This window comes from Phytophthora cinnamomi (genome assembly GCF_018691715.1).
Source record: "Phytophthora cinnamomi strain GKB4 chromosome Unknown Contig127, whole genome shotgun sequence".
Classification (NCBI taxonomy): Eukaryota; Oomycota; class Peronosporomycetes; order Peronosporales; family Peronosporaceae; genus Phytophthora; species Phytophthora cinnamomi.
The window spans coordinates 48647-76511 of record NW_027151060.1 but is presented as its reverse complement, the minus strand read 5'-3'; the positions used below and the strand labels follow the sequence as shown (position 1 = coordinate 76511).

General features: G+C 56.2%; 2 protein-coding genes across 2 annotated transcripts; both read right to left on the bottom strand.

The window, feature by feature from the left end:
- Nucleotides 1-1072: 1072 nt before the first annotated feature.
- Nucleotides 1073-8302, bottom strand: IUM83_07049 (Abnormal spindle microcephaly-associated protein; the record flags this gene model as incomplete). The annotated part of the gene is made up of 8 exons (XM_067931309.1): nucleotides 1073-2737; nucleotides 6197-6504; nucleotides 6582-6677; nucleotides 6749-6880; nucleotides 6949-7041; nucleotides 7119-8012; nucleotides 8082-8137; nucleotides 8223-8302. The coding sequence occupies 8 exons, from the start codon at nucleotides 8300-8302 to the stop codon at nucleotides 1073-1075; spliced, it is 3324 nt and encodes a 1107-aa protein (XP_067780496.1).
- Nucleotides 8303-9920: 1618 nt separating this feature from the next.
- On the bottom strand, nucleotides 9921-27786 carry IUM83_07048 (uncharacterized protein; the record flags this gene model as incomplete). The annotated part of the gene is made up of 12 exons (XM_067931308.1): nucleotides 9921-9955; nucleotides 10034-10053; nucleotides 10688-10846; nucleotides 10926-12145; nucleotides 12220-12288; nucleotides 12368-12447; nucleotides 12529-12613; nucleotides 25737-25898; nucleotides 25974-26117; nucleotides 26192-26539; nucleotides 26605-26687; nucleotides 27243-27786. The coding sequence occupies 12 exons, from the start codon at nucleotides 27784-27786 to the stop codon at nucleotides 9921-9923; spliced, it is 2949 nt and encodes a 982-aa protein (XP_067780417.1).
- Between the last annotated feature and the right edge of the window lie 79 nt (nucleotides 27787-27865).

Below are 27865 nucleotides of genomic sequence, written 5' to 3'. Positions count from 1 at the left end.
CCTCGTGCGTTTCGATCTTGGGCACCGACATTTCCTAGCTCGCGAGTTCGGGCGCTCATCAGCACAGTTGATGCCTATTTGCAAGTGCGCCAGCGCTCCGCCGAAATTGCGTGGACTTAGCAGCCTCTTCATTGCGGTAGGCTACCTTCTGACGACTCATGAATCGAGCGAACTTGTCGTCCAAGATCCCAAACTATTGAACTCAGTGCGGCTGCTGCTGAGGTCTGCCCGGCGATTCCTGGTTCTCCGGTTGGAAGACAGCCCAGAAGACTTCGAAGCTAGGTCCTTGTCCGAGCGACTTGGGGTATACCTGGATGGCAGTGACGAGTACTTGCAGCTTCTTCCTTGGGAAATCCTTTACGTGTACTGTCAGTCCACCAAGACGATCATGATCGGCTCGACAGTAGACGCGCACCAGCACCAACACCATCTTGTTGCTCTTCAGAAGGTGGATCAACTATCAAAATCGGAGAGGTGCAAGCCCAACCACGAAGTAGAGCTTTATCTTCTTCGTGCGGTCGTACTCTTCAACCTTCGAGAACTTGACGCCTGTGAAAACGAGCTCCAGAAAATATGGACCGAGCTGCACCCGCAAGGAAATCGCCCTAGAACAAACTCGGCATTCAGTCGATTATTAGCCCAGCGAGCTACACGACCACCTCCAGCGTTCGTCGCTCCTGTTGCATGGTTCTACCAGCTAAGACTGCTGCTTGAGCGCAGATGCTCCAGATCGACCCTTGCATCTATCGAGAAGGGCTCACCAACCTCTGTGCCATCACCAAACTGCAAAATGGAAATCCCACAAGAGGTAGTTTCCAGCTTTGCTGGTGCTGTACAACAATCGCCATATCCTTACCATCACATTTACAGTGGCAAGCTGCAGGCATTGAGCAAATTGGTCACGCGTCTTGCAAATGAAAAGGTCGACGACAACAACGTCAACTGCAGCAGCCCAGTAGCATGTAACACATAGTGCTCACGAGCAAATACGCTTATTTATTTTTTACAATACACGCACAATACAACTTGTGGTACGATTAAGCTTACAGCAAGTGGACCTTGGTCAGATAGATTAGGCGGCGTGCGTATCTGCGGCTTCGTCGTCCTCGTCAGCATTGGTTCCACGACGGGATTTGGTCTTCTTCCACGCAAAGCGCGTAGAGAAGGCCGGCTTAGACACAGTTGGGGCGGTGAAGCGGCCGAACCGAGACTTGCTCTTGGAAGCCTGTTGGGATGGCGGTGAATACAGGAACGTGTCCTCAATTTCCTCCTCAAAGGATTTCGTGCTGCTCGTGTTGCTAGCAGGGAGCGAGATCTTCCGGGTGAGCATACCGGCAACCGAGCCCAATCCAACAACGGAAGGCAGAGTGCTTGAGCGAGCTTTCTTGGAGTCTCCATCCTTGTCCTCCTCTTCAAGAGATGATGTGGGAGAGCTTGACGGCTTACTCGAGCGACGACTTGAAAGAGCGCTAAGAACACTCGCGGCGCGCCAACGGCTGCCACTCTTTTTGCGAGTGGTCTGCTCCTCTTCTTCTTGCGCCTCGTCCTTCTCGACATCGCTGGTGTTCTGGCCAGACACGGGCGAGTCACTGAGGAACGAGCTGGCGCGATCACTGTCCGTATCGAAATACTTCGGGCCATCACGGGTTTCCACATCACTGAGACTACGCTCGTCGAAGTCAGACTTGGACGGCACGTCCGCATACGAGTCTCCTCGCGACCGGAATACATCATCGTACGAGTCGTCACGAGAGCGGAATACATCAGCATAGGAGTCATTACGAGACCGGGTATCATCAGCATACGAGTCACCACGTGAACGAGTGGAGTCGGCGTACGAGTCCTGACGAGATCGGAACGGATCAACAAAAGATTCGTCACGAGGACGGGACACACCACTGAGGGAGCTCGATGCCAAACTGCCGCGAGGCGTGTCGGAATTGAAAGACGGCTCCTGGAAGAATGAACCGGAGCGGACCGAAGACGGGCGATCAAAGTCGGAAATGCTACTGGGACGCTCATCGAAGATCTCCTCGGCAGCATCTTTGTTTACAGGCGAAAGCGGGGCAACATCAGTCACAGGAGCAGGGGGGTTTGAGGCAGGGGTCGAATCAAATGCCGCGTTGTTCTCACTCGCCCAATGACGGTTTTCCTCGACGCCCGCGTTTTCCAGTGAGTGTTCAATTGGCTTGTGCTCTTCCATCGCATCAACAAAAGTGTCACTGCTCGCATCGCTCTTGTCATCATTAAAGCCCGAGTGATTGACAGGCATCGAAAACTCCAGAGCCATGTTCACCGTATCAGCCGACACTCTAGGGGTGGAATCCTCAATCGGTGAAGGGCTTTGATCGCTATCCGTGTCGGCAACCACATCACCGTGCTTCGACTCGTGCTCCATAGAGTGAGCCGCCACCGGAACTTCAGGATCAAGTGGGGCGTCAACAAAGCTGGGTGCATCTTCGAACTCGGAGTCATCGTCGCTATCGTCGTCGCTGGACAGGTTCGAGAAGCGTCCTGTTTGACTCAATAATTGAAGCTCTGCAATTGTAGGCTGTCGACGAACTTGTGGCTTTTCATGACCGTCCTGCAGACCGATTTTGTCTGCTTCAGCTGCTTGTCGTCGCTCCCTCAGCTCCTGCACCTTTCGAGCCGCCGCAAATGATCGCCACTGGCATTGGAGTCGCACTGCCATTACATTCTCCTTCTCACGAGCCGCATCAGCTCGCAGCGACGACACCTTCATTCGAGCAACCACACCTCGCCACCTGCTCTGAATTCTGATAGCGGTCAAGTTCTCAATACGTGCAAGTTGAGCTTGAACATCAGCTATTGCTGCTGATCGCAACGTTTTCACTTCGGACCGAGCAACGGAACCGCGCCAGTAGCTCTGGATCTTCGTAGCCATGCTGTTCTCGGCCTCGGCCTCGGCCTGACGGGCCAGCTCCTCCTGACGTGAAAGCTCCTCCTGACGAGCCTGCTCTTCCTGGCGAGCCAACTCCTCCTGACGGGCGAGCTCTTCCTGTTCGCGAGCCAGCTCTTCCTGGCGGGCAGCTTCTTCCGCAGCAGCAGCAGCAGCAGCAGCCTCCGCTTCCGCAGCAGCCCTGGCAGCCTCCGCCTCAGCCTCAGCCTGAGCGGCAGCCTCTGCCTCCGCAGCAGCCTTGGCAGCTTCCGCCTCCTCCGCAGCGGCCCTGACAGCTTCAGCCTCCGCCTCGGCCTTAGCGGCGGCCTCCGCAGCAGCCTTCGCAGCCTCCGCCTCGACAGCCTCCGTACGCAGAGCTGTCACTTCGGACCGAGCAACGGAACCGCGCCAGTGGCTCTGGATCTTCGTAGCCATGCTGTTCTCGGCCTCGGCCTCAGCCTGACGGGCCAGCTCCTCCTGACGTGCAAGCTCCTCCTGACGAGCCTGCTCTTCCTGGCGAGCCAACTCCTCCTGACGGGCGAGCTCTTCCTGTTCGCGAGCCAGCTCTTCCTGGCGGGCAGCTTCTTCCGCAGCAGCAGCAGCAGCAGCAGCCTCCGCTTCCGCAGCAGCCCTGGCAGCCTCCGCCTCAGCCTCAGCCTGAGCGGCAGCCTCTGCCTCCGCAGCAGCCTTGGCAGCTTTCGCCTCCTCCGCAGCGGCCCTGGCAGCTTCAGCCTCCGCCTCGGCCTTAGCGGCATGCTCCGCAGCAGCCTTCGCAGCCTCCGCCTCGACAGCCTCCGTACGCAGAGCTGTCACTTCGGACCGAGCAACGGAACCGCGCCAGTGGCTCTGGATCTTCGTAGCCATGCTGTTCTCGGCCTCGGCCTCAGCCTGACGGGCCAGCTCCTCCTGACGTGCAAGCTCCTCCTGACGAGCCTGCTCTTCCTGGCGAGCCAACTCCTCCTGACGGGCGAGCTCTTCCTGTTCGCGAGCCAGCTCTTCCTGGCGGACAGCTTCTTCCGCAGCAGCAGCAGCAGCAGCAGCCTCCGCTTCCGCAGCAGCCCTGGCAGCCTCCGCCTCAGCCTCAGCCTGAGCGGCAGCCTCTGCCTCCGCAGCAGCCTTGGCAGCTTCCGCCTCCTCCGCAGCGGCCCTGACAGCTTCAGCCTCCGCCTCGGCCTTAGCGGCGGCCTCCGCAGCAGCCTTCGCAGCCTCCGCCTCGACAGCCTCCGTACGCAGAGCTGTCACTTCGGACCGAGCAACGGAACCGCGCCAGTGGCTCTGGATCTTCGTAGCCATGCTGTTCTCGGCCTCGGCCTCAGCCTGACGGGCCAGCTCCTCCTGACGTGCAAGCTCCTCCTGACGAGCCTGCTCTTCCTGGCGAGCCAACTCCTCCTGACGGGCGAGCTCTTCCTGTTCGCGAGCCAGCTCTTCCTGGCGGGCAGCTTCTTCCGCAGCAGCAGCAGCAGCAGCAGCCTCCGCTTCCGCAGCAGCCCTGGCAGCCTCCGCCTCAGCCTCGGCCTTAGCGGCGGCCTCCGCAGCAGCCTTCGCAGCCTCCGCCTCGACAGCCTCCGTACGCAGAGCTGTCACTTCGGACCGAGCAACGGAACCGCGCCAGTGGCTCTGGATCTTCGTAGCCATGCTGTTCTCGGCCTCGGCCTCAGCCTGACGGGCCAGCTCCTCCTGACGTGCAAGCTCCTCCTGACGAGCCTGCTCTTCCTGGCGAGCCAACTCCTCCTGACGGGCGAGCTCTTCCTGTTCGCGAGCCAGCTCTTCCTGGCGGGCAGCTTCTTCCGCAGCAGCAGCAGCAGCAGCAGCCTCCGCTTCCGCAGCAGCCCTGGCAGCCTCCGCCTCCGCCTCGGCCTTAGCGGCGGCCTCCGCAGCAGCCTCCGCCTCCGCCTCGGCCTTAGCGGCGGCCTCCGCAGCAGCCTTCGCAGCCTCCGCCTCGACAGCCTCCGTACGCAGAGCTGTCACTTCGGACCGAGCAACGGAACCGCGCCAGTGGCTCTGGATCTTCGTAGCCATGCTGTTCTCGGCCTCGGCCTCAGCCTGACGGGCCAGCTCCTCCTGACGTGCAAGCTCCTCCTGACGAGCCTGCTCTTCCTGGCGAGCCAACTCCTCCTGACGGGCGAGCTCTTCCTGTTCGCGAGCCAGCTCTTCCTGGCGGGCAGCTTCTTCCGCAGCAGCAGCAGCAGCAGCAGCCTCCGCTTCCGCAGCAGCCCTGGCAGCCTCCGCCTCAGCCTCGGCCTTAGCGGCGGCCTCCGCAGCAGCCTTCGCAGCCTCCGCCTCGACAGCCTCCGTACGCAGAGCTGTCACTTCGGACCGAGCAACGGAACCGCGCCAGTGGCTCTGGATCTTCGTAGCCATGCTGTTCTCGGCCTCGGCCTCAGCCTGACGGGCCAGCTCCTCCTGACGTGCAAGCTCCTCCTGACGAGCCTGCTCTTCCTGGCGAGCCAACTCCTCCTGACGGGCGAGCTCTTCCTGTTCGCGAGCCAGCTCTTCCTGGCGGGCAGCTTCTTCCGCAGCAGCAGCAGCAGCAGCAGCCTCCGCTTCCGCAGCAGCCCTGGCAGCCTCCGCCTCCGCCTCGGCCTTAGCGGCGGCCTCCGCAGCAGCCTCCGCCTCCGCCTCGGCCTTAGCGGCGGCCTCCGCAGCAGCCTTCGCAGCCTCCGCCTCGACAGCCTCCGTACGCAGAGCTGTCACTTCGGACCGAGCAACGGAACCGCGCCAGTGGCTCTGGATCTTCGTAGCCATGCTGTTCTCGGCCTCGGCCTCAGCCTGACGGGCCAGCTCCTCCTGACGTGCAAGCTCCTCCTGACGAGCCTGCTCTTCCTGGCGAGCCAACTCCTCCTGACGGGCGAGCTCTTCCTGTTCGCGAGCCAGCTCTTCCTGGCGGGCAGCTTCTTCCGCAGCAGCAGCAGCAGCCTCCGCTTCCGCAGCAGCCCTGGCAGCCTCCGCCTCAGCCTCGGCCTTAGCGGCGGCCTCCGCAGCAGCCTTCGCAGCCTCCGCCTCGACAGCCTCCGTACGCAGAGCTGTCACTTCGGACCGAGCAACGGAACCGCGCCAGTGGCTCTGGATCTTCTTTGCGGCGTCGCGCTGCTGTTGAAGATGAGCGTACTCGGTTCGTGCTTGGCGACCAGCCAGCATGCGTGCAGTGAATTCATGGATCTCGTGAGCAGCGTGAATCTGCCTTGAATATGAGGCTTGAGCTTGTCGTCGACGAACAACCGCCTGGAGTAGTACTGCTGCAGCCTTCCGGACGGCGATGTCGGTCTGGAAGCGATTCCGTTGGGATCGGCCTCGCACAATCTTCTGAATAACCACAGCGCACGTCTGCTCAAGCTGCTGACGGAGAGCCTCTAACTGCTTCTGTGCTTGACGCCGCCGGAATTCAGTTTGAATGCGAATGGCAATTCTCTCTGCTGCTGTAAGCTTCTCGCTGTAAGCTTCGCGCGCAATAGCTCCGCGCACTCGAGACTGGATCCGTGTCGCCATATCGTTTTTACGCTGAGCCTCCTTGCGGTCTTGATCTTTCGAACGGAACGCTCGAGCGCCATGTCCGTAGCTTACACCATTGAATGTTAAAGGCTTCTTGTTCTGCTTGGCCAGTTCAGCTGTAAAGCAGCAAAGCGGTGTCAGTACGGTTTTGGCTACACAGCGAGTAAAAGAGCTTATGGATGGAGGGGAATACCAGCTTTGCGATCCATCTCGGCGAACTTCTGCGCTGCGGATCTAACATCGATTTTGGCTCCGTCGACTGAGGCCTTGATCTGCTCAATATCTACTTCTACAGGCGGGCAGGCGTTCGATTCGATGTAAGCTTAGCATCGGGAGTGTTGGCCAACAAGGTCGACGTACCATCAAAGGATTGTTTGCGGGTCGACTCCATGGACTCGACCGAATCCATCGACATCTTACGGGTAGATTCCCACGATGCCTTGCGTGTGGCATCATCAGACGCCTTACGCTCCTCGCGTGCTCGGCTTTCAGCTGCCAAAATTCGAGCCATGTCAGAGGAACCCAGATCATGAACGTAATTGATCAAGAGTGACACCCACCGAGCTGCTCTTGGAATCTAGCGAGTGCCTTCAGTGCCTGAGGACTTGGCTTCTTAATGCGCGTGGCTGGATCTGTGAATGGGTAGCGCTTGGCTACATGGCATGACGCGTATACAGTTAGGTAAGCACCCAAATCATCTCTCTCACCACTCCGAACCCACGGCTCCTACCGTTCGGCGTCGCGGCGCCGTGCTTGGGTACCATGAAGCCGTTCTTCATGACGTATTCATGGGAGACGTCGTGCTGGTCGTACTTGAGCAGCGCGGCCTTGGCCTTCTCCTCCGCCTCCTTCTCCACCTGCGCGACCTCCTTCGCGTGCACGTAGGCGTGGTCGAAGTCGGGCGACGAGAAGTTGTTCTTGGCGGAGGCCTCCTTGGCGTTCTGCTCCTTCTGGCGCTCGAGCTCCTGCAGGCGCTTCTTCTCGTCCATCTGCTCCTCGAAGTACGTCTTGCCGCCGGCGAAGTTGCGCAGCGCCTTCTGCGCGTCCTGCTCGGCCCTGGTCACGCCCTCGCGCTGCTTGTGGAAGTGCTTGTACGAGTGGTCGTACTCGGCCGAGTAGGACGTGGCGGCGTTGAGCGCCTTGGCGTCCTGCTCCTTCTTGCGCTCGAGCTCCTCGAGCCGGCGCTGCTCGTCGCGCTTCTCGGCCTCGAACGTCTTGCCGTCGCTCGTGAACTGCGCGAGCGACTCCTTGGCCTTCTGCTCGGCCGAGCGCACGTACTCCATCTGCTTGACCGCGTGCGTGTACGCGCGGTCGCTCTCGAGGTCGTAGGACGACTGCTTGGCCATGGCGTCGCGCGACTCCTGCGCCGCGCGGCGTTCCTGCTCCTCGCGCAGCTTGCGCTCCTGCACGGCGGCGTCCACGAGCGTCTCGGAGCCGCTCGCGGGCTTGTCCACGGGCTTGGGCTGTTGCTTGGGCTGGTCGGCGCCCGGCAGCTTGATGGGCGGGGGCGCGGCCGTGCGCCGCTTCCAGGCCGGCGGCTCCGAGTTCTGCACCGCGCCCTTGTTGAACATGGCGCGCAGGTTGGCCACGCGGCCGCGCGCCTCGGCCAGCGCCTTCCGCTCCTCTGCCCCCAGCACCGGAATCGTCAGCGCAAGTCCCAATTAGGTGTAATAGGTGTAGATTAGTGACGCACCTTCGTTCATCGCTGCGGTCTTATTTCGTGCTGTAGCGGGTGAGGCCGCTTGGGTCCTGGACAGGCAATCGAGGAGTGAGGCCACACACGAGGAGGGGCAGGCGGCTGGGGCAGCTGCTGTCGACGTCTTGCCGCTCGCACCTGATGGCGGCGGCTTTGGGCTGGGCGTGTAGGTCCACGAATGCCTCCGACGTGGTGTTCAGATCGGCGTACCGGTACATTACAATGCGGCAACGCACGCGCCGGCTTTTTTGCCCCCGTCCCACTGTCATCTCTCCCTCGACGCGTCCTCGGCGTCGACCTGCGATAGGTTATAGATGTACCTATGTTGACAGGGAGATAGGGAAGCGGGCGCGGCGTCGACCTGCGAAATTTGATTTTGTGGTGACGCGCGTCCAGGAGTCGGGAGCGATAGGAGTGGAGGCTAACGCTACCGACTGGTGACGCGCATCGTGACCCGACTTCGCTTCAAGCAGCGACTACAGTACGCCACGCGAGACAAGTGCCTCCCGCTCTTCCAGTCTCCAACACCATCGCGGGCAATTGCCTCGTGACGTTCGAGCTGAGGCGATGAATAGACCGATATCGGCTGAGGGCAAAGCGAGGCTGCACGAGCCTTGACGTGCAAAGGACTGACACGCCGCCAACGAGCAGGACAGGAGCTGGTATGTACAGCTCACATCTTCCAGCCAGACGCGATCGCACTGAACCGTGCTGGGCCCGTTCATCAAATGCTACTGAGCTGCACCCGTGCTCAATTTGTGTCGAGTGCTGTACAGTGCACACTGTTGCAGTGGTGGTTGCAAGTCGCTGCCGCTCACGAGAGAATTCACTAGGCGCACACGTGGATGCTAGGCAGCTGGGCTCGGGATAAGAACCGCCAATGCGAAGACGTACAGCTGATGGATCGAGGCTACACGTCTGAGTATGCGCAACATCACAAAGGCGCTGGAGCAGCCGTAGCAACACAGGCAGCAGCGTGAACACCTGCAGCAACAAATATCATTGCTCATTCGTTCACGTCGTTTCGAGGGCTTTCATGGCATGATATGCCAGTTTAAACACATGAGTGGAGCGGCGATAACATCGACCTCACATCAAGGAACAGTAGCAGCAGCAGCAGCGACGGCTACAGAGACAACGCAATACACCGAACGCACCACGGTCGGCTGCAGCTACGAGGGAGCGACCGCGACGCCCTAGATGGGACGCCGATGTGAGCCACGGCTCCACGCTGTTCGACGTGTCGCTCAAGAAGTCGGTGCTGTTCCAGCCGCGAGCGGGGAATCGCAGGAGAGAGGAGGACGCGGAGATGGAGAATGTACTGGCATTGCCGAGGAGACTGAATGCGGCGACGTCGAAGCGGAAGACGGCTGCTACGGCCAGAAATATTATTTTTCTCGACGGTATGACAATTATCCGGCGCGGGTGTTTGGAGTGCTAGATTGGGACAACAAGAAACGCATCAGTGTCAAATTCTCCAGGGATTTCGACTATTGGGACTGTCAACCAAGTGCCGTGCGTCGCCAATCTATAGTGTAACATTGTGAACTCACTATTATGCCTCCGACTACGTCCATCTCATTCGTGAAGGTCGGCAGAGCATAATCAACTGGGAAGAATGGGGAATTTTGGTGCACATTGGGTGCCGCGTCACGACCGTCAGGCAGTTCTCCTCGTAATATGGACGACAGCAGTACTCCCTCTTGTTCACCGTCAGTACGCAGCGCGCAGAACGCTATTTCACGACCGTCGACGATGTGTCCTCGCAGCAAGCTTAGCAGTGCTCCGCCATCTCGTTCTTCATCGGTGCTTGAGAACTCACCCTGCGAAGCTATGCTAAACGTGACTCCCCACCGATGTTGATATATCTGCTGTGAGTATGATACAGACGCAACATATTTTAATTAATATGTTGCGTAAATTGTAAGGTGTATTTTAATACATCTTACAATTTGCGTAAGCATCAAGCCTGTTGAACAGTAACGCCAGTCTATCACGTGAAAATCTGTGCGGCTTCATTCGTGCGCGCTTTCCGCTGAAATGATCTTTTGTCGCTGTTCTGTTCTCACAGGAATGTCCTGCCTGCGCAGAGCGTCCTCGTATCCTTTTGCTCTTGGCGAATGTCCATTACCAAGTCGTCCACCATGTCCTCCACACAACGAAGAACTTCGCCAGCAATTTGTTGGTCGAAAAATGTGTCCGTGGCCAGCCTGATGTACACGTCTTCCGAAAACTGAGGTTCCTGTGTGCTTCTATTCTCACTACAGTACTGTCCAGTACCACGCAGCCTTGCAGTCTTTCGTCGTTTGACGTCCACCAGAACACGTCTAGCAAACATTTGCAAAGTGCATCTTGCTTCCTCCTCGATGCAATTACGTGCACGATGACACTCATAAATAAGTGTGCCGCGGTCTGCTAGCTGCAACATGAGAAAGTTGTCTGGTTCCGGCATTTGCTTCCATTTCCAAGCGAAATCCATTGGCGTTACCCAACCATGAACACCTAGAGTATCTACCAGCACAGAAACTGCGTGCCCGTGCAAAGCTGCTTGGTCCAGATGAGGCAACGCTTGTCCAATCCATTTTGCCATTGTGATATCAAACCAGGGCCACAAACCACCAGATCTACTTGTCGCACTTCGCTTTTCACGTTTACGAAATAATCCCCAATCCAGCAGCGTATGGCACACGCCAAGACGCTGCATCTCATCAAGGGCATGAACACTCTCAACGTTCGGAGTCAAGAAGCGGAAGATAATGGATCTGCAAGACAGAGTACGGTTAGTTCGACACCAAAGACGGCAGATTCACACGGCTACGCCAACGCGGCGTTCCAACGTACCCTTCATTGCCCAGCATGGACGCCAGCGCTTTTGACTCCGTTACACGCAGTGGCGTACCTGTGATTCTCGTCACAACCTCGGCAAACCCCTCCAGAGACACCTCGCCCGACCACGTGGGGGCTAGTCGACGAAATTCGTCTTGAACGATAACGTGACGACATCGGGCGAATGCAAACAGCCGATGCAACAGCGACGCCAGCGGTCCTTGCCATTCACGAGAGACGCCCAGTAACTGCGGAGCGGTGGAACCCAGAGGTAAACCATTTCGGTGGCTAATGGTGTGGTCCTCCTGCAGAACCAACGCGCTCGGTACCTCAGATTTCTGACAGGTGCCCGTTGTAAAATGCACAGACTCGAGATACTGTGTAGTGAACGCGCGAGCCGACTTCGTCGCGTTATAGGCACGCAAGTTTTTGGAGCATTGAATGCGGTCAATGTCCTCGAATATTGACACGATTTCTTCAGCAATATCCGGCGGACCTGCTTTCAACGCCAATTTCAGCTGACGAACGGCTTCGACAAAGTCCTGGGATCGGGCTGATGCAACACCCAGATTGTACCGCGCTTTCCAGTTGAACGGGTCCAGTCGCAAACTGTTGCGATATGCTTTAACAGCTTCTTCGAGGTGGTCGAACTCTAGGTAAATCGATCCTGTGTCGAGATACATCGTGGCGAGGTTGCAGCCACGGGGGTCGAGCCAAATGAGCTCCAGTAGCAGATACAGCGCATCAACGAGATTCACACGGTCCCCGGACTGAATAAGTTTGTGGGCTTCACGCAGAGCTGATCGCCAGGTGTTTGGCGTCACACGTTTCTCCTGGAAGCGGGTGGCGAATCGGTGCTCTTCCAGCGTCTTGAGCTTGAACTTTTCACAGGCTGGATTGCCTTCGTCTTCTTGAATTGGATCTCTCGTCAGTACCGACTGGTAGTGGGCTCGCTTAATTTCAAAGCGAGCTGTGGATTTGGCGACCGAATACTTGGACGAGGCCATGGAATGCGATGTACGAACCGAAATGACAGAGCAAGTGCCGTCGTCCGAAACTGGTAGGGTACCAAGCGACTCAGTGCGAGCCAAAATATCGTAGCCGTCGAGGATTAACTCCTGCCACACCATCAACGAGCGGGGTAGGAGCCGACGCAGCTCCGCACACAGCTTCCAGCCGGACGTGAACTCGCTGAACCGCTGCTGGACCCGCTCAATGCTGCTGCCTGCATCAAGCTGCACGACGGAATAGTCAGTTGTGTCGAGTGGTGTCGCAGTGATGGACTGGGTCAATGACAGCATAGACGAACCTGTCGGGTAAGTTTCTGTAACACAACACTCCCACTCACAAGTGAGTGCAGCAGGCCCACAAGCGTATGCTGTAGACGAACCAGGTTGAAGTGGGTCAGGAGTGCTCTGGATACGAACCGTGATTGAGCAACCAACGCGAAGACGTACGAGCTGATGGATCGAGAGACTATGGTGGTCGTTGACAGCGCGCAGTATGTGTAACACCACGATCTTGAGCAACGCACTGCCTGCCGCCGAGCAGGAGCAGCAACGAGAGAACGAACGAGTGAGGCAGTGCAGTGCAACGCGAGACTCGGTCGCCAACCTACGTGTGGCTAGAACCCGGTGCTGCAGCTGCGGGTGTAGGCTCCAGATCTCCCACAGACCCGCGAGCACATTGGCCAGCGACGAGTTCTACGTTGCATGAGGGACATACTCAGACTACTGAATAGCTCTCGGCCTGACCATGGTTGTCGCACCCCGCGACTGTGGAAGACGCCCCACAAAGCGTTCTCTACGCGGGCGAAGGGGTCTACATCATCAGCGTAAGTGTACGCGATGAGCAACGGGGAAGCCAGGGTCGATCACGCGCACACACACCGACGAAGGGGAGGGCGGCCGCCATACTTGGAAATTCGATAAACTTGAAGTGCGTTTTGATACTACTGTAGTATTACAGAAAATAGGGGGTCAGAATTGCAAAAAATATCACCACATGAGCTCCCACGAAATGACCAAACCATTTTCGTAATATCACCCCGGACAGATATAAATAATATGGTGACCATTTCGGTCGGAAAATGTCGGCCAAAAATTATAGGGGAGATTCTAAATTAACGGAAAATGCCAATTAGTGCACTGTACACAATCGAATTGAACACACTTCATTATTAGCAAGGTACACAATTAGGAGGAGGTAAACTATTGCCTAGACGGAATCCTCGGAGTCCCAAATCGTGAACTCATCCAGATTTTCGAGAAGATCCTCTTCAACATCGTTGTCATCGGAAGCATCGTCGCGAGAGAGCCACTTGCGGCAAAATAGTTCTCCATAGCCGTCATGGCGACTGATGTGCCAATCTACTACAACTAACAGAGTCTCCGGTGTGTCTGTCTCCTGTTCGTCGTATCCCGCCCTTGCGGCATCAGCCTGCCGTAGCGCATCGCCCTACGGCCCTGCATTAGCGCATTAGAAACCTGCCCTATGGCATCCCACCATCCTTTTGACTGGCTAATCTATGCCCGATATTACAAAAATAGCCTTGCGTTATATTTATTCGTGCTGTGATTGGCTGATATTGCCTCCCCGCTAAAATTTCTGTTTTTGAATTCGAATTCAGGCGCGGCGAAGCGACGTAGCGTGCGGACGTCGGGCGCCGCTGCGAGCCCCACAGTACGCGAGCGCCGCACAGCGACGACGGTGCGCTGCGTGCGCGACATAGCAACCTGTACATGTGCGCGATAGCGCTATAAAGTAAATAGAGGACGACCTTCTGGGCGTGAGCTAATTACATAATATATTATTACTGCTCTGTGATTGGCCGAAACCCTCCCTGTTATAATATATTGCTATTCGGGGTGCCACACACATTTCGCGATACAGCGCGCGAAATACAAGACGTGCGCTGGACAGAGGCCTTCCAACGCGACTTGCAGGACCTTCAAGCACATCCCGCCTGACGTTCAAGCACACCGGACCTTCAAGCACTTCGGACCTTCAAGCCCGCAGGACCTGCAAGCACACCGGACCTTCGAGCACCGTGCGCGATCGCATAGTAGTGGAGCGAGCTGGAACAGCGAGCGTAACGGGTTGGGACGAACAGTAGGCCATGTAGTGGAGCGAGCTGGCACAGCGAGCGTAACGGGTTGGGATGAACGGTATGTTCAGTAGTGGAGCGAGCTGGAACAGCGAGCGGAACGGGTTGAGACGAACGGTATGGCAAGTAGTAAAGTGAGCTGGAAAGCGAGCGTAACGGTTTGGGTCGAACGGTATGGCAAGTAGTGAAGCGAGCTGGAACAGCGAGCGTAACGGGTTGCGACTAACAGGAAGTTAAGTAGTGAAGCGAGCTGGCACAGCGAGCGTAACGGGTTACGATGAATTGTCCTACAAGCGCGACCTGCCGGACCTTCAAGGACGCCGGAACTTCAAGAACGCTGGATCTACAAGCCCGCAGGACCTTCAAGCACCGAGCGCGATCGCGTAGTAGTGGAGCGAGCTGGCACAGCGAGCGGAACGGGTTGAGACGAACGGTATGTTCAGTAGTGGAGCGAGCTGGCACAGCGAGCGTAACGGGTTGGGACCAACAGGAAGTCAAGTAGTGAAGCGAGCTGGCACAGCGAGCGTAACGGGTTACGATGAATTGTCCTTCCAGCGCGACCTGCCGGACCTTCAAGCATGCCGGAACTTCAAGAACGCTGGACCTACAAACCCGCAGGACCGTCAAGCACCTCGCGCGATCGAGTAGTAGTGGAGCGAGCTGGCACAGCGAGCGTAACGTGTTGGGACCAACAGGAAGTCAAGTAGTGAAGCGAGCTGGAACAGCGAGCGTAACGGGTTGCGACCATCATGAAATCCAGTAGTGGAGCGAGGTGGCACAGCGAGCGTAACGGGCTGTGACATACGGTATGGCAAGTAGTGGAGCGAGCTGGCACAGCGAGTGTAACAGGTTGTGACGAACAGTAGGCCAAGTAGTGGAGCGAGCTGGCACAGCGAGCGTAACGGGTTGCGAGCAACGGTATGGCAAGTAGTGGAGCGAGCTGGCACAGCGAGCGTAACGGGTTGCGAGCAACGGTATGGCAAGTAGTGGAGCGAACTGGAACAGTGAGCGTAACGGGTTGGGACGAAAGGCATGTATAGTAGTGGAGCGAGCTGGCATAGCGAGCGTAACGGGTTGTGAGCAACGGTATGTTTAGTAGTGGAGCGAGCTGGCACAGCGAGCGTAACGGGTTGCGAGCAACGGTATGGCAAGTAGTGGAGCGAGCTGGCACAGCGAGCGTAACGGGTTGCAACGAAGTGTACACCCGCTGGAGCGAAGCGGAGGGGGCTATGACAAATAGTGGAGCGAGCTGGAACAGCGAGCGTAACCGCCTATGACTGACCACACACCCACCGCCGCGAAGCGGCGGCGATCGGCTAGTCCCCTACAACTAACAGAGTCTTCGGTGTGTTTGTCCGTCAGTCCGTCCGTTCTCTGTCTTCGGGCCTTAGCCTACGGTAGAGCATCGTCCTACCGCCCTGCATTAATGCATTAGTAACCTGCCCTATGGCATACCACCATCTTCCGGACTGGCTTATTTTTTGCGTTATATTTATAACGCCCTGTGATTGGCTGAAATTGCCTCCGCGCTAAATTTTACGTTTCTGAATTCGAATTCGGACGCGGCGAAGCGACGCAGCGCGCGGACGTCGGGCGCCACTGCGAGCCCCACCGTCCGCGAGCGCCGCACAGGGACAACGGTGCGCTGCGTCCGCGACATAGCAACCTGTACATGCGCCCTAAAGTCAATAGTGGCCGACCTTCTGGGCCTGAGCGTTGACTGGATAAATACATAATATATTATTACTGCTCTGTGATTGACCGAAACTCTCTCTGTTAGAATATATTGCTATTCGGGGTGCCACACACATTTCGCGATACAGCGCGCGAAATACAAGACGTGCGCTGGACAGGGGTGAACCCGGACCTTTAAGCACCTCCCACAGGACATTCAAGCACGGTGGACCTTCATACACGGCGGACCCTCACGCAGGGCGGACCTTCAAGCACCGTGCGCGATCGCGCAGTAGTGGAGCGAGCTGGAACAGCGAGCGGAACGGGTTGAGACGAACGGTATGTTCAGTAGTAGAGCGAGCTGGCACAGCGAACGTAACGGGTGGGGAGAAACGGTATATCCAGTAGTGAAGCGAGCTGGAACAGTGAGCGTAACGGGTTGCGACCAACAGGAAGTCAAGTAGTGGGGCGAGTTGGAACAGCGAGCGTAACGCGTTGTGACGAAACTGTATGGCAAGCGGTGGAGCGAGCTGGCACAGCGAGCGTAACGGGTTACGATGAATGGTCCTTCAAGCGCGACCTGCTGGACTTTGAAGCACGGCGGACGTTCAACCACTGACCGCGATCGCGTAGTAGTGACGAGAGCTGGAACAGCGAGCGGAACGGGTTGAGACGAACGGTATGTTCAGTAGTAGAGCGAGCTGGCACAGCGAGCGTAACGGGTTGCAACGAACGGTATATTCAGTAGTGGAGCGAGCTGGCACAGCGAGCGCAACGAGTTGTGACCAACAGGAAGTCCAGTAGTGGAGCGAGCTGGCACAGCGAGCGCAACGGGTTGCGACCAACAGGAAGCCCAGTAGTGGAACGAGCTGGAACAGCGAGCGGAACGGGTTGAGACGAACGGTATGTTCAGTAGTAGAGCGAGCTGGCTTAGCGGGCGGAACGGGTTACAACGAACGGTATGCCAAGTAGCGGAACGGGTTGCGCCGAACTGTAGACCCGCCGGAACGATGCGGAGGGGGCTATGACAAATAGTGGAGCGAGCTGGAACAGCGAGCGTAACCGCCTATAACTAACCACACACACACCGCCGCGAAGCGGCGGCGATCGGCTAGTCTACTACAACTAACCGAGTCTCCGGTGTGTCTGTCTGTAAGTCCGTCCGTCCATTCTCTATCTTGGGGCCTTAGCCTGCCCTAGAGCATCGTCGGGGGAGCGCCCTTCCCGCCTGGCGACAGTGTATTAGTAACCTACCCTATGGCATCCCACCATCCTTTTGACTGGCTAATCTATGCCCGATATTACAAAAATAGCCTTGCGTTATATTTATAACGCCCTGTTATTGGCTGAAATTGCCTCCGCGCTAAATTTTACGTTTTTGAATTCGAATTCGGGCGCGGCGAAGCGACGCAGCGCGCGGACGTCGGGCGCCGCTGCGAGTCCCACAGGACGCGAGCGCCGCACAGCGACAACGGTGCGCTGCGTGCGCGACATAGCAACCTGTGCATGTGCGCGATAGCGCTATAAAGTAAATAGAGGACGACCTTCTGGGCGTGAGCTAAATACATAATATATTATTACTGCACTGTGATTGGCCGAAACCCTCTCTGTTAGAATATATTGCTATTCGAGGTGCCACACACATTTCGCGATACAGCGCGCGAAATACAAGACGTGCGCTGGACAGGGGTAAACCCGAACCTTCAAGCACCTCCCACAGGACCTTCAACCACGTCTGACCTTCAAGTACGCCGGACCTTTAAGCACCGAACGCGATCGCGTAGTAGTGGAGCGAGCTGGCACAGCGAGCGTAACGGGTTGCGTCGAACGGTATATTCTGTAGTGGAGCGAGCTGGCACAGCGAGCGTAACGGATTGCGTCGAATGGTATGGCAAGTAGTGAAGCGAGCTGGAACAGCGAGCGTAACGGGTTGCGACTAACAGGAAGTTAAGTAGTGAAGCGAGCTGGCACAGCGAGCGTAACGGGTTGAGACGAACGGTATTCCAAGTTGTGGAGCAAGCTGGCACAGCGAGCGTATCGGGTTGAGACGAACGGTATTCCAAGTAGTGGAGCGAACTGCGATGAACAGTACGGCATGTAGTGGAGCGAGCTGGAACAGCGAGTGTAACGGGTTGGGATGAACGGTATATTCAGTAGTGAAACGAGCTGGCACAGCGAGCGTAACGGGTTACGCTGAATGGTCCTTCAAGCGCGACCTGCCGGACACGCTGGAATTTCAAGAACGATGGACCTTCAAGCCCGCAGGACCTTCAAGCACCGAGCGCGATCGCGTAGTAGTGGAGCGAGCCGGAACAGCGAGCGTAACGGGTTAGAACGAACGGTAAATCCACCAGAACAAAGCAGAGGGGGGCTATGGCAAATAGTGGAGCGAGCTGGAACAGCGAGCGGAACGGGTTGCAACGAACGGTATGGCAAGTAGTGGAGCGAGCTGGCACAGCGAGCGTAACGGGTTAAGACGAACTGTACACCCGCCGGAGCGTAGCGGAGGGGGCTATGACAAATAGTGGAGCGAGCTGGAACAGCGAGCGTAACCGCCTATGACTAACCACACACACACCGCCGCGAAGCGGCGGCGATCGGCTAGTCTACTACAACTAACAGAGTCTTCGGTGTGTTTGTCCGTCAGTCCGTCCGTTCTCTGTCTTTGGGCCTTAGCCTACCGTAGAGCATCGTCCTACCGCCCTGCATTAACGCATTAGTAACCTGCCCTATGGCATCCCACCATCTTCCGGACTGGCTTATTTTTTTGCGTTATATTTATAACGCCCTGTGATTGGCTGATATTGGCTCCCCGCTACATTTCCTTTTTTGAATTCGAATTCGGGCGCGGCGGAGCGACGCAGGGCGCGGACGGCGGGCGCCGCTGCGAGCCCCAGAGGACCCGAGCGCCGCACAGCGACGACGGTGCGCTGTGTGTGCGCGCATAACAACATGTACATGCGCCCTAAAGTCAATAAAGTTAATAGACGACAACCTTCTGGGCCTGAGCGTTGACTGGATAAATACATAATATATTATTACTGCTCTGTGATTGGCCGAAATCCTCTCTGTTAGAATATATTGTTATTCGGGGTGCCACACACGTTTCGCGATACAGCGCGCAAAATACAAGACGTGCGCTTGACAGGGGTGAACCCAGACCTTCAAACGCGACTTGCAGGAACTTTAAGCACGCAGGACCTTCAAGCACGCAGGACGTTCAAGCACGCTGGACCTTCAAGCACCGTGCGCGATCGCGTAGTAGTGGAGTGAGCTGGCACAGCGAGCGTAACGGGTTGGGACGAACAGTAGGCCAAGTAGTGAAGCGAGCTGGAACAGCGAGCGGAACGGGTTGCGACCATCAGGAAGTCCAGTAGTGGAGCGAGCTGGCACAGCGAGCGTAACGGGTTGCAACGAACGGTGTACTCAGTAGTGGAGCGAGCTGGCACAGCGAGCGTAACGGGTTGCAACGAACGGTGTGCTCAGTAGTGGAGCGAGCTGGCACAGCGAGCGTAACGGGTTGCAACGAACGGTGTACTCAGTAGTGGAGCGAGCTGGCACAGCGAGCGTAACGGGTTGCAACGAACGGTGTGCTCAGTAGTGAAGCGAGCTGGCACAGCGAGCGTAACGGGTTGTGACGAACAGTAGGTAACGTTGTGAAACGAGCTGACACAGCAAGCGGAACGGGTTGCAACGAACGGTATGTTCAGTAGTGGAGCGAGCTGGCACAGCGAGCGTAACGGGTTGGGACGAACAGGAAGTCAAGTAGTGAAGCGAGCTGGAACAGCGAGCGGAACGGGGTGAGACAAACGGTATGTTCAGTAGTGGAGCGAGCTGGCACAGCGAGCGTAACGGGGTAGGTCGAATGGTAGGACAAGAAGTGGAGCGAGCTGGAACAGCGAGCGTAACGGGTTGTGAGCAACGGTATGGCAAGTAGTGGAGCGAGCTGGCACAGCGAGCGTAACCGCCTATGACTAACCACACACACACCGCCGCGAAGCGGCGGCGATCGGCTAGTCTACCACAACTAACCGAGTATCCTGTAAGTTTGTCTGTAAGTTCGTCGTATTCCGCCCTTGGGGCATCAGCCTGCCGTAGCGCATTGTCCTACCGCCCTGCATTAGCGCAGTAGTAACCTGCCCTATGGCATCTCACCATCTTCCGGACTGGCTTATGTTTGCCCGATATTACAACATAGCCATGCGTGATAATTATAACGCGATGTGATTGGCCGATTTTGCTTCGGCGCTCACATTTCCTTTTTTTGAATTCCGCGGGCCGCGGAGCGAGGAAGCGCTCGGACGTCGGGCGCTGCAGCGAGCCCCACAGGACGCGAGCGCCGCACAGCGACGACGGTGCGCTGTGTGTGCGACATAGTAGCCTGTACATGTGCGCGATAGCGCTATAAAGTGAATAGAGGACGACCTTCTGGGCGTGAGCTAAATATATAATATATTATTACTGCTCTGTGATTGGCCAAAGCTCTCTCTGTTAGAATATATTGCTATTCGGGGTGCCACACACATGTCGTGATACAGCGCGCGAAATACAAGACGTGCGCTGGACAGGGGTGAGTCAGGACCTTCAAACGCGACTCGCAGGACCTTCAAGCACGACCAACCGCCAAGCATGCTGGACATTCAAGCACCGAACGCGATTGCGTAGTAGTGGAGCGAGCTGGCACAGCGAGCGTAACGGGTTGTGACAAACGGTATATCCAGTAGTGAAGCGAGCTGGAACAGCGAGCGTAACGGGTTGCAACGAACGGTGTGTTCAGTAGTGGAGCGAGCTGTCACAGCGAGCGTAACGGGTTGTGACGAACGGTATGACGAGTAGTGGAGCAAGCTGGGACAGCGAGCGCGACGCGTTATGATGAATGGTCCTACAAGCGCGACCTGCCGGACCTTCAAGCACTTCGGAACTTCAACAACGCTGGATCTACAAGCCCGCAGGACCTTCAAGCACCGTGCGCGATCGCGTAGTAGTGGAGCGAGCTGGAACAGCGAGCGTAACGGGTTGGGACGAACGGTATGTCGAGTAGTGGAGCGAGCTGGCACAGCGAGCGGAACGGGTTGCGACCAACAGTAAGTGAAGTAGTGGAGCGAGCTGGCACAGCGAGTGTAACGGGTTACGATGAATGGTCCTTCAAGCGCGACCTGCCGGACCGCCAAGCACGCTCGACCTATCAGCACGTTGAATCTTCAAGCCCGCAGGACCTTCGAGCACGCTGGACCTTCAAGCACCGAACGCGATCGCGTAGTAGTGGAGCGAGCTGGCACAGCGAGCGTAACGGGTTGGGACGAACGGTATATTCAGTAGTGGAGCGAGCTGGGACAGCGAGAGTAACGGGTTGGGACGAACGGTATATTCAGTAGTGGAGCGAGCTGGCACAGCGAGCGTAACGGGTTAGGTCGAAGGGTATATTCAGTAGTGGAGCGAGCTGGCACAGCGAGCGTAACGGGTTGGGACAAACGGTATGTCATGTAGTGGAGCGAGCTGGCACAGCGAGCGGAACGGGTTGCAACGAACGGTATGGCAAGTAGTGGAGCGAGCTGGCACAGCGAGCGTAACGGGTTGCAACGAACTGTACACCCTCCGGGGCGAAGCGGAGAGGGGCTATGGCAAATAGTGGAGCGAGCTGGAACAGCGAGCGTAACCGGCTCCGACTAACCACACACACACCGCCGCGAAGCGGCGGCGATCGGCTAGTCCCCTACAACTAACCGAGTCTCCGGTGTGTTTGTCTGGTGTCCGTCGTATTCCGCCCTTGGGGCATCAGCCTGCCATAGAGCATCGTCCTACCGCCCTGCATTAACGCATTAGTAGCCTGCCCTATGGCATCTCACCATCATCCCGACTGGCTTATCTTTGCCCGAAATTACAACGCATAGCCATGCGTGATAATTATAACGCCCTGTTATTGGCCGATTTTGCCTCAGCGCTCACATTTCCTTTTTTGAATTCCGCGCGCGGCGGAGCGAGGAAGCGCTCGGACGTCGGGCGCTACAGCAAGCCCCACAGGACGCGAGCGCCGCACAGCGACAACGGTGCTCTGCGTGCGCGACATAGCAACCTGTACATGTGCGCGATAGCGCTATAAAGTAAATAGACGACGACCTACTGGGCGTGAGCTAAATACATAATATATTATTACTGCTCTGTGATTGACCGAAACTCTCTCTGTTAGAATATATTGCTATTCGGGGTGCCACACACATTTCGCGATACAGCGCGCGAAATACAAGACGTGCGCTGGACAGGGATGAGCCAGGACCTTCAAACGCGACTTGCAGGACCTTCAAGCACATCCCGCCCGACGTTCAAGCATGCTGGACATTCAAGCACCGAACGCGATCGCGTAGTAGTGGAGCGAGCTGGCACAGCGAGCGTAACGGGTTGGGACGAACAGGAAGTCAAGTAGTGAAGCGAGCTGGCACAGCGAGCGTAACGGGTTGGGACGAACAGGAAGTCAAGTAGTGGAGCGAGCTGGCACAGCGAGCGGAACGGGTTGGGACGAACGGTATATCCAGTAGTGAAGCGAGCTGGAACAGCGAGCGTAACGGGTTGGGACGAACAGTATATCAAGTAGTGGAGCGAGCTGGCAGAGCGAGCGTAACGGGTTAGGTCGAAGGGTATACTCAGTAGTGGAGCGAGCTGGCACAGCGAGCGTAACGGGTTGAGACGAACGGTATGTTCAGTAGTAGAGCGAGATGGCACAGCGAGCGTAACGGGTTGCGACCATCAGGAAGTCCAGTAGTGGAGCGAGGTGGCACAGCGAGCGTAACGGGTTGCGACCAACATGAAGTCCAGTAGTGGAGCGAGGTGGCACAGCGAGTGTAACGGGCTGTGACAAACGGTATGCCAAGTAGTGGAGCGAGCTGGAACAGCGAGCGGAACGGGTTGAGACGAACGGTATGTTCAGTAGTGGAGCGAGCTGGCACAGCGAGCGTAACGGGTTGTGACGAACAGTAGGCCAAGTAGTGGAGCGAGCTGGCACAGCGAGCGTAATGGGTTGCAATGAACGGCGTGTTCAGTAGAGGAGCGAGCTGGCATAGCGAGCGTAACGGGTTGGGACGAACGATATACGAAGTAGTGGAGCGAGCTGACACAGCGAGCGTAACGGGGTAGGACGAACAGTAGGCCAAATAGTGGAGCAAGCTGGCATAGCGAGTGTAACAGGTTGTGACGAACAGTAGGCCAAGTAGTTGAGCGAGCTGGCACAGCGAGCGTAACGGGTTGCAATGAACGGCGTGTTCAGTAGAGGAGCGAGCTGGCATAGCGAGCGTAACGGGTTGGGACGAACGATATACGAAGTAGTGGAGCGAGCTGACACAGCGAGCGTAACTGGGTAGGACGAACAGTAGGCCAAATAGTGGAGCAAGCTGGCACAGCGAGTGTAACAGGTTGTGACGAACAGTAGGCCAAGTAGTGGAGCGAGCTGGCACAGCGAGCGTAACGGGTTGTGAGCAACGGTATGGCAAGTAGTGGAGCGAGCTGGCACAGCGAGCGTAACGGGTTGCGAGCAACGGTATGGCAAGTAGTGGAGCGAGCTGGCACAGCGAGCGTAACGGGTTGCAACGAAGTGTACACCCGCTGGAGCGAAGCGGAGGGGGCTATGACAAATAGTGGAGCGAGCTGGAACAGCGAGCGTAACCGCCTATGACTGACCACACACCCACCGCCGCGAAGCGGCGGCGATCGGCTAGTCTTGGTAACAGGGAGCGAATCCTGCCGCTGCCACAGACCGAGTAACAACGTCGTCAGGCACATCTTTCCAGGCTGTTTCCACCCACTGAGCAACGTCTGTAACTGGAGGCTGCTTCGGGTTTCCACCTTTCGTGTACTGCACGCGGTCCGACGATTTCCATTCGTTGATGAAACAGTCGAGAGTTTGTCCTGGCTGCCCTTGCTGGGACCTCTCGGTGCTCCTCGATCCACGTGACGATCTCCTTTTTCTCCGACATGGTCTTGGCGAGGCGGGATCCAGGCATGGTGGCGTTGGTTGGTTGGTGCAGGTGCTTGTTGTTGACAGCGAATTGAAAACTGACAATATTTCCGCAGCGCAAGTGCTGGATGTGCTCTAGGATGCCAACGCGAGGTATACTAATTGGCGTAGGTACAATAGGAATTGTATAGTCAACGAGATGATCGGATTCTACAGGGGGTATTCTATTTGGCACCGCAATACTAACTGGCATTTTCCGTTACGTCCGTAATTTTGAACTAATTCCAGAATACATGTACGTCAGTCAGGCGTATTTAACGGGAGAGCGCACTAATAAGTAGCGTTAAATTTCTGTCCGCCGTGACAACAAGGTAGCCAGCCAGCCACGGTACGCTTAGACCAGAGGGGAACTTAGAGTACATTCAAATGTATACCACTGCGATTGTTTTGGCGTGCTGGTCCGTCACATTGCTACGAGTACATGTAGCAGCGATACCATTGTATGGTATTGTGTACATGGTACATTTTGCATACACACTACAAAAGGTGTACACTAAAGGAGAGAGAACATCTGTGAGATGAAGTAGTAGGGCGCTGAGCGGGCAGCCTGCAACCGCGCACTCTCCTCTCCTGCCATGAATACGTCTTCATCGTTGTCACTGTCAAAAGCGTCGATGAACCGTTGGCAAGCGCTTTGTCAGCTTCCTTCGTGTAGTTCTTAGAACAGTATCGTGATCTCACGAAGGCTGCTAGCCATCTTACCGAAGGGATTGTAGAAGTAATATACATTGGTGTGCATTCGATCTGTGTGCTTGTATTACGAGTATTATCACAAGGTACGTTTGGTGTACGCTTCTATTATGGCGATTACAGTTCTCTATGGATGTGTTTTGGAATTAGTTCAAAATAACGGACGTAATTTGGAATTTCCCCTTATTTTTAAGGTGAAATTCCAAAATTCGTCCAGTGCCAAATCATTCGGCTGAAAAAACACGCCCAGTCTTCATTCACCTGAATCCAACTTCGGCAGCGGCAACCAGTCATTTTCGGCGGAGTTGCCGCTCCACACAAGATGCACTATGAAAATGTTAGCTCTGGTGGAGGTAAAACGACGAAAAACTGCAATGCTGGGTTGAAAGTACTGTAGGGAGAATAGAAGCACTCAGGAAACCTCCGTTTTCGGAAGACGTGCACATCAGGCTGATCAAGGCGTGGTGCAAACGGCAGTGCGTTCGAATGAAGCTACACAAATTTCCGCGTGACTGATATTTGAACATGCTTGATACGCAAACTATACGGAAGCGTAATCACAGCAGATTTATCAACAACGTGTCAGACATTGACAACACGCTGTCGTTCAATTCTGCGGCAGTCTGTTCGATTAGATCATCCAGAAGCATTTCCTCCAAGCTACAAAAGAAAATCAGCCCGGTGTTAGCTAAACTTAACAAGTATCCCAACACCAGTGTCAAAGTACACGCACATTTCGATGACAGCAGATTGAGCCATTCCAGTTTCAGCCAGAGATGCCTCGACAACCCGGCGGTGGTGCTGAAATTTGTGCCTTCTCCTCTCGATAAACTGCAGTCGTCTGCCCTCCAAGATCGAAGTCCACACTGAATTGTTCGCAAACTGCGATGGTAGCTCGATTCGGTCGAAATCTATGTGCTGAATGGCCATATCAGCGGCATCTATCGAATTCCGATGAGGCGATGAGTCCCTGTCGGCTATATCGATGTTCATCACCACTTCAAGCGGCAGCGTCAGATTATGAAGGTTGTCACCGTTGTTTTGAACTGGCCTCGTTAGTTTACAGCTTGGGTCACCGTGCAGAGCTGCTGTCGGGAGATCACATTTAGTACGTGGGGCTGCACAGCTTAGCGCAAGGCCTTGCTGAATCATGCTGTCTTCCTGTCGCTCGATGTCCTGAATGCGAGCCAATATATCACCCAATTGGTCTGCGTGGCGAGCCTCTAGTTGGAGGTAAGACTGTTGTTTATCTTCGTCATTTAGCAATTGGACCGTATCCTTCGTATACAGCATCACGGTTGTTCGAGTCAGACTAGTGGACTCTAACGTTTCGCTTAGGTGATGAACTTACTAGTAGGATGTCATCCAAAATGGCTGCTGCGAGCACATCTGAATTTTGTGCAATTGCAGCCATATCAGCTGGAGGCAGAAAAAGTGACAGCTTTGAACCATGCCGCTGCTGAATTTCTCGAAGTGTAACTTCTGCTTGATGTACAAGTGGGAAAAGAGAAGCCTGCCCAATATGAGCATAACAAAGTCCATCAGCTCGAGATCAAGCATTTCACCATCTGAATAGTTTCTAACCCACCCGAAGACTGTACACGACGGTAGCTGCCCGCTTCAGAATGCAATCTGACCTAGAGTAGTTCTCTAGTTGATTGTTTCCCGCATCAGGGGCCCATCGTAGCGCTGCGGTGGCTTGGGCTCTTTCAAACATCCCTTCAATTCGATTCTACACGATGATAACGACGATATCAATCACATGCACTAAATACCACTTCGAATAGTCGTAAAATGCGTGATTACCTGAATTTCCTCAAGGTAGGGGTCATCGTCTCGCATGGCCTGGTGTTCTGCCGCCACATTAGTCTCAAGCACAGTTTTGTATGGGGAGTCCTCAGGAAGCGGTGGAGAACGACAGGGTGAAGCACTGCTATGCATGCTACGAGGAGACATCCTTGATGGTAGTGACGTAGCGCCCTGCGTGCTACGAAGTGATGGAGAACGAGAGGGTGTGTCGCTGCCGTGCAAAATTCGAGGAGAGCTGTTCGACGGCCGAGACGCAGCATCCAATGTGCCCACCAAAATTTCCCATTCTTCCAAGTCTATCGTGTTGTGTCGGCCTTCGTGAATGAGATAGACATAGTCGGAGATCTACACAAAAACATATTCTGAGTGAGGTCACAATTCGGCACTATATCGCGACGGAGGGTTATTACCTGGTTGTGGGTTGCTGGCAGTCCCAATAGTCGAAGGCCTTGGAGAATTTGGTTGACACCGATGCGCTTCTCGTTGTCCCGATCTAGTACTCCAAATACCCGCGCTGGATAATTGTCATGCCGTCGAGTGCGAGAACCTTGACCGCTACTTCGGTTTGTGGAGCTGGAGCGAGCCGCTGAATAATTGTCGTACCGTCGAGTATAAGATCCTTGACCATTACTTCGGTTCGTGGAACTCGAGTGAGGCGCTGGAGAGGGCCGAGACGAGTTTGACATTTGGGATCGCTGTGGGGACGACGTTGCTGATTGCGCAGGCAGGTCAATGGTGAGGATTGGAGAAGTTGCTGGTGCCTGTCGAGGGGGAGATAATGACGACGCGCTTGGAGTTCTCACAGATTCTGCACTGCCCTCAAGTTCTACGTGATGTGGGGGCAAATGCGACCGAAGTAGTGCCTTGCTAATTCGAGGGGCCGACAAGCGCTCAAAGACGGTATCTTTTGAACCGGAGCGGACTACGGCTCGCCCAGACCGTGCATCCATCGGTCTTCCCGTTAACTGCTCAATATTCTGCCTCACAAAATCTTTCGTTCTCCGTTGTGGCCAGTGCGTCACATTTTGCCGCGGCTGCGCATAGACACTTGAGGGCCCGGACCGATAGCGCACAGGTGTCCTAGAAGTAGCAGCCGTCTTCCGCTTCGACGTCGCCACATTCAATCCCCTCGGCAATAGCGGTGCATTCTCCTTCTCCGCGTTCTCCTCTCTCCTGCGATCCCTCGCTCGCGGCTGGAACAGCACTGACTTCTTGAGCGACACGTCGAACAGCGTGGAGCCGTGGCTCACATCGGCGTCCCATCCAGGGCGTCGCGGTCGCTCCCTCGCAGCTGCAGCCGACCGTGGTGCGTTCGGTGTATTGCGTTGTCTCTGTAGCCGTTGCTGCTGTTGTTGCTGCTGCTGTTGCTTGATGCGAGGTTGCTGTTGTCGCCGCTCCACTGGGAGCTCCTGCGTCAGATCCGCCGCATACGGACTTGCCACCTGCTGTCGGCTGCGGAGCACGACCGGCGAGGGCGCGGCGAACGTCACGCGTCGTGGAGAGCTGCTGTCGCTGGCGGCCCACGCGGGGCTGTCCTGCCGCCAGCTCCCGGGCTCGGCGGCGCGCGCGAACAGCATCTGCTGGGTCGGCATCGAGTCCGTCAGTTCGGCGTCCTTTCGTGGCACATGGCTACACTTCTGCTTGGATCGTTCAAGTGGTCCACGCCACCTG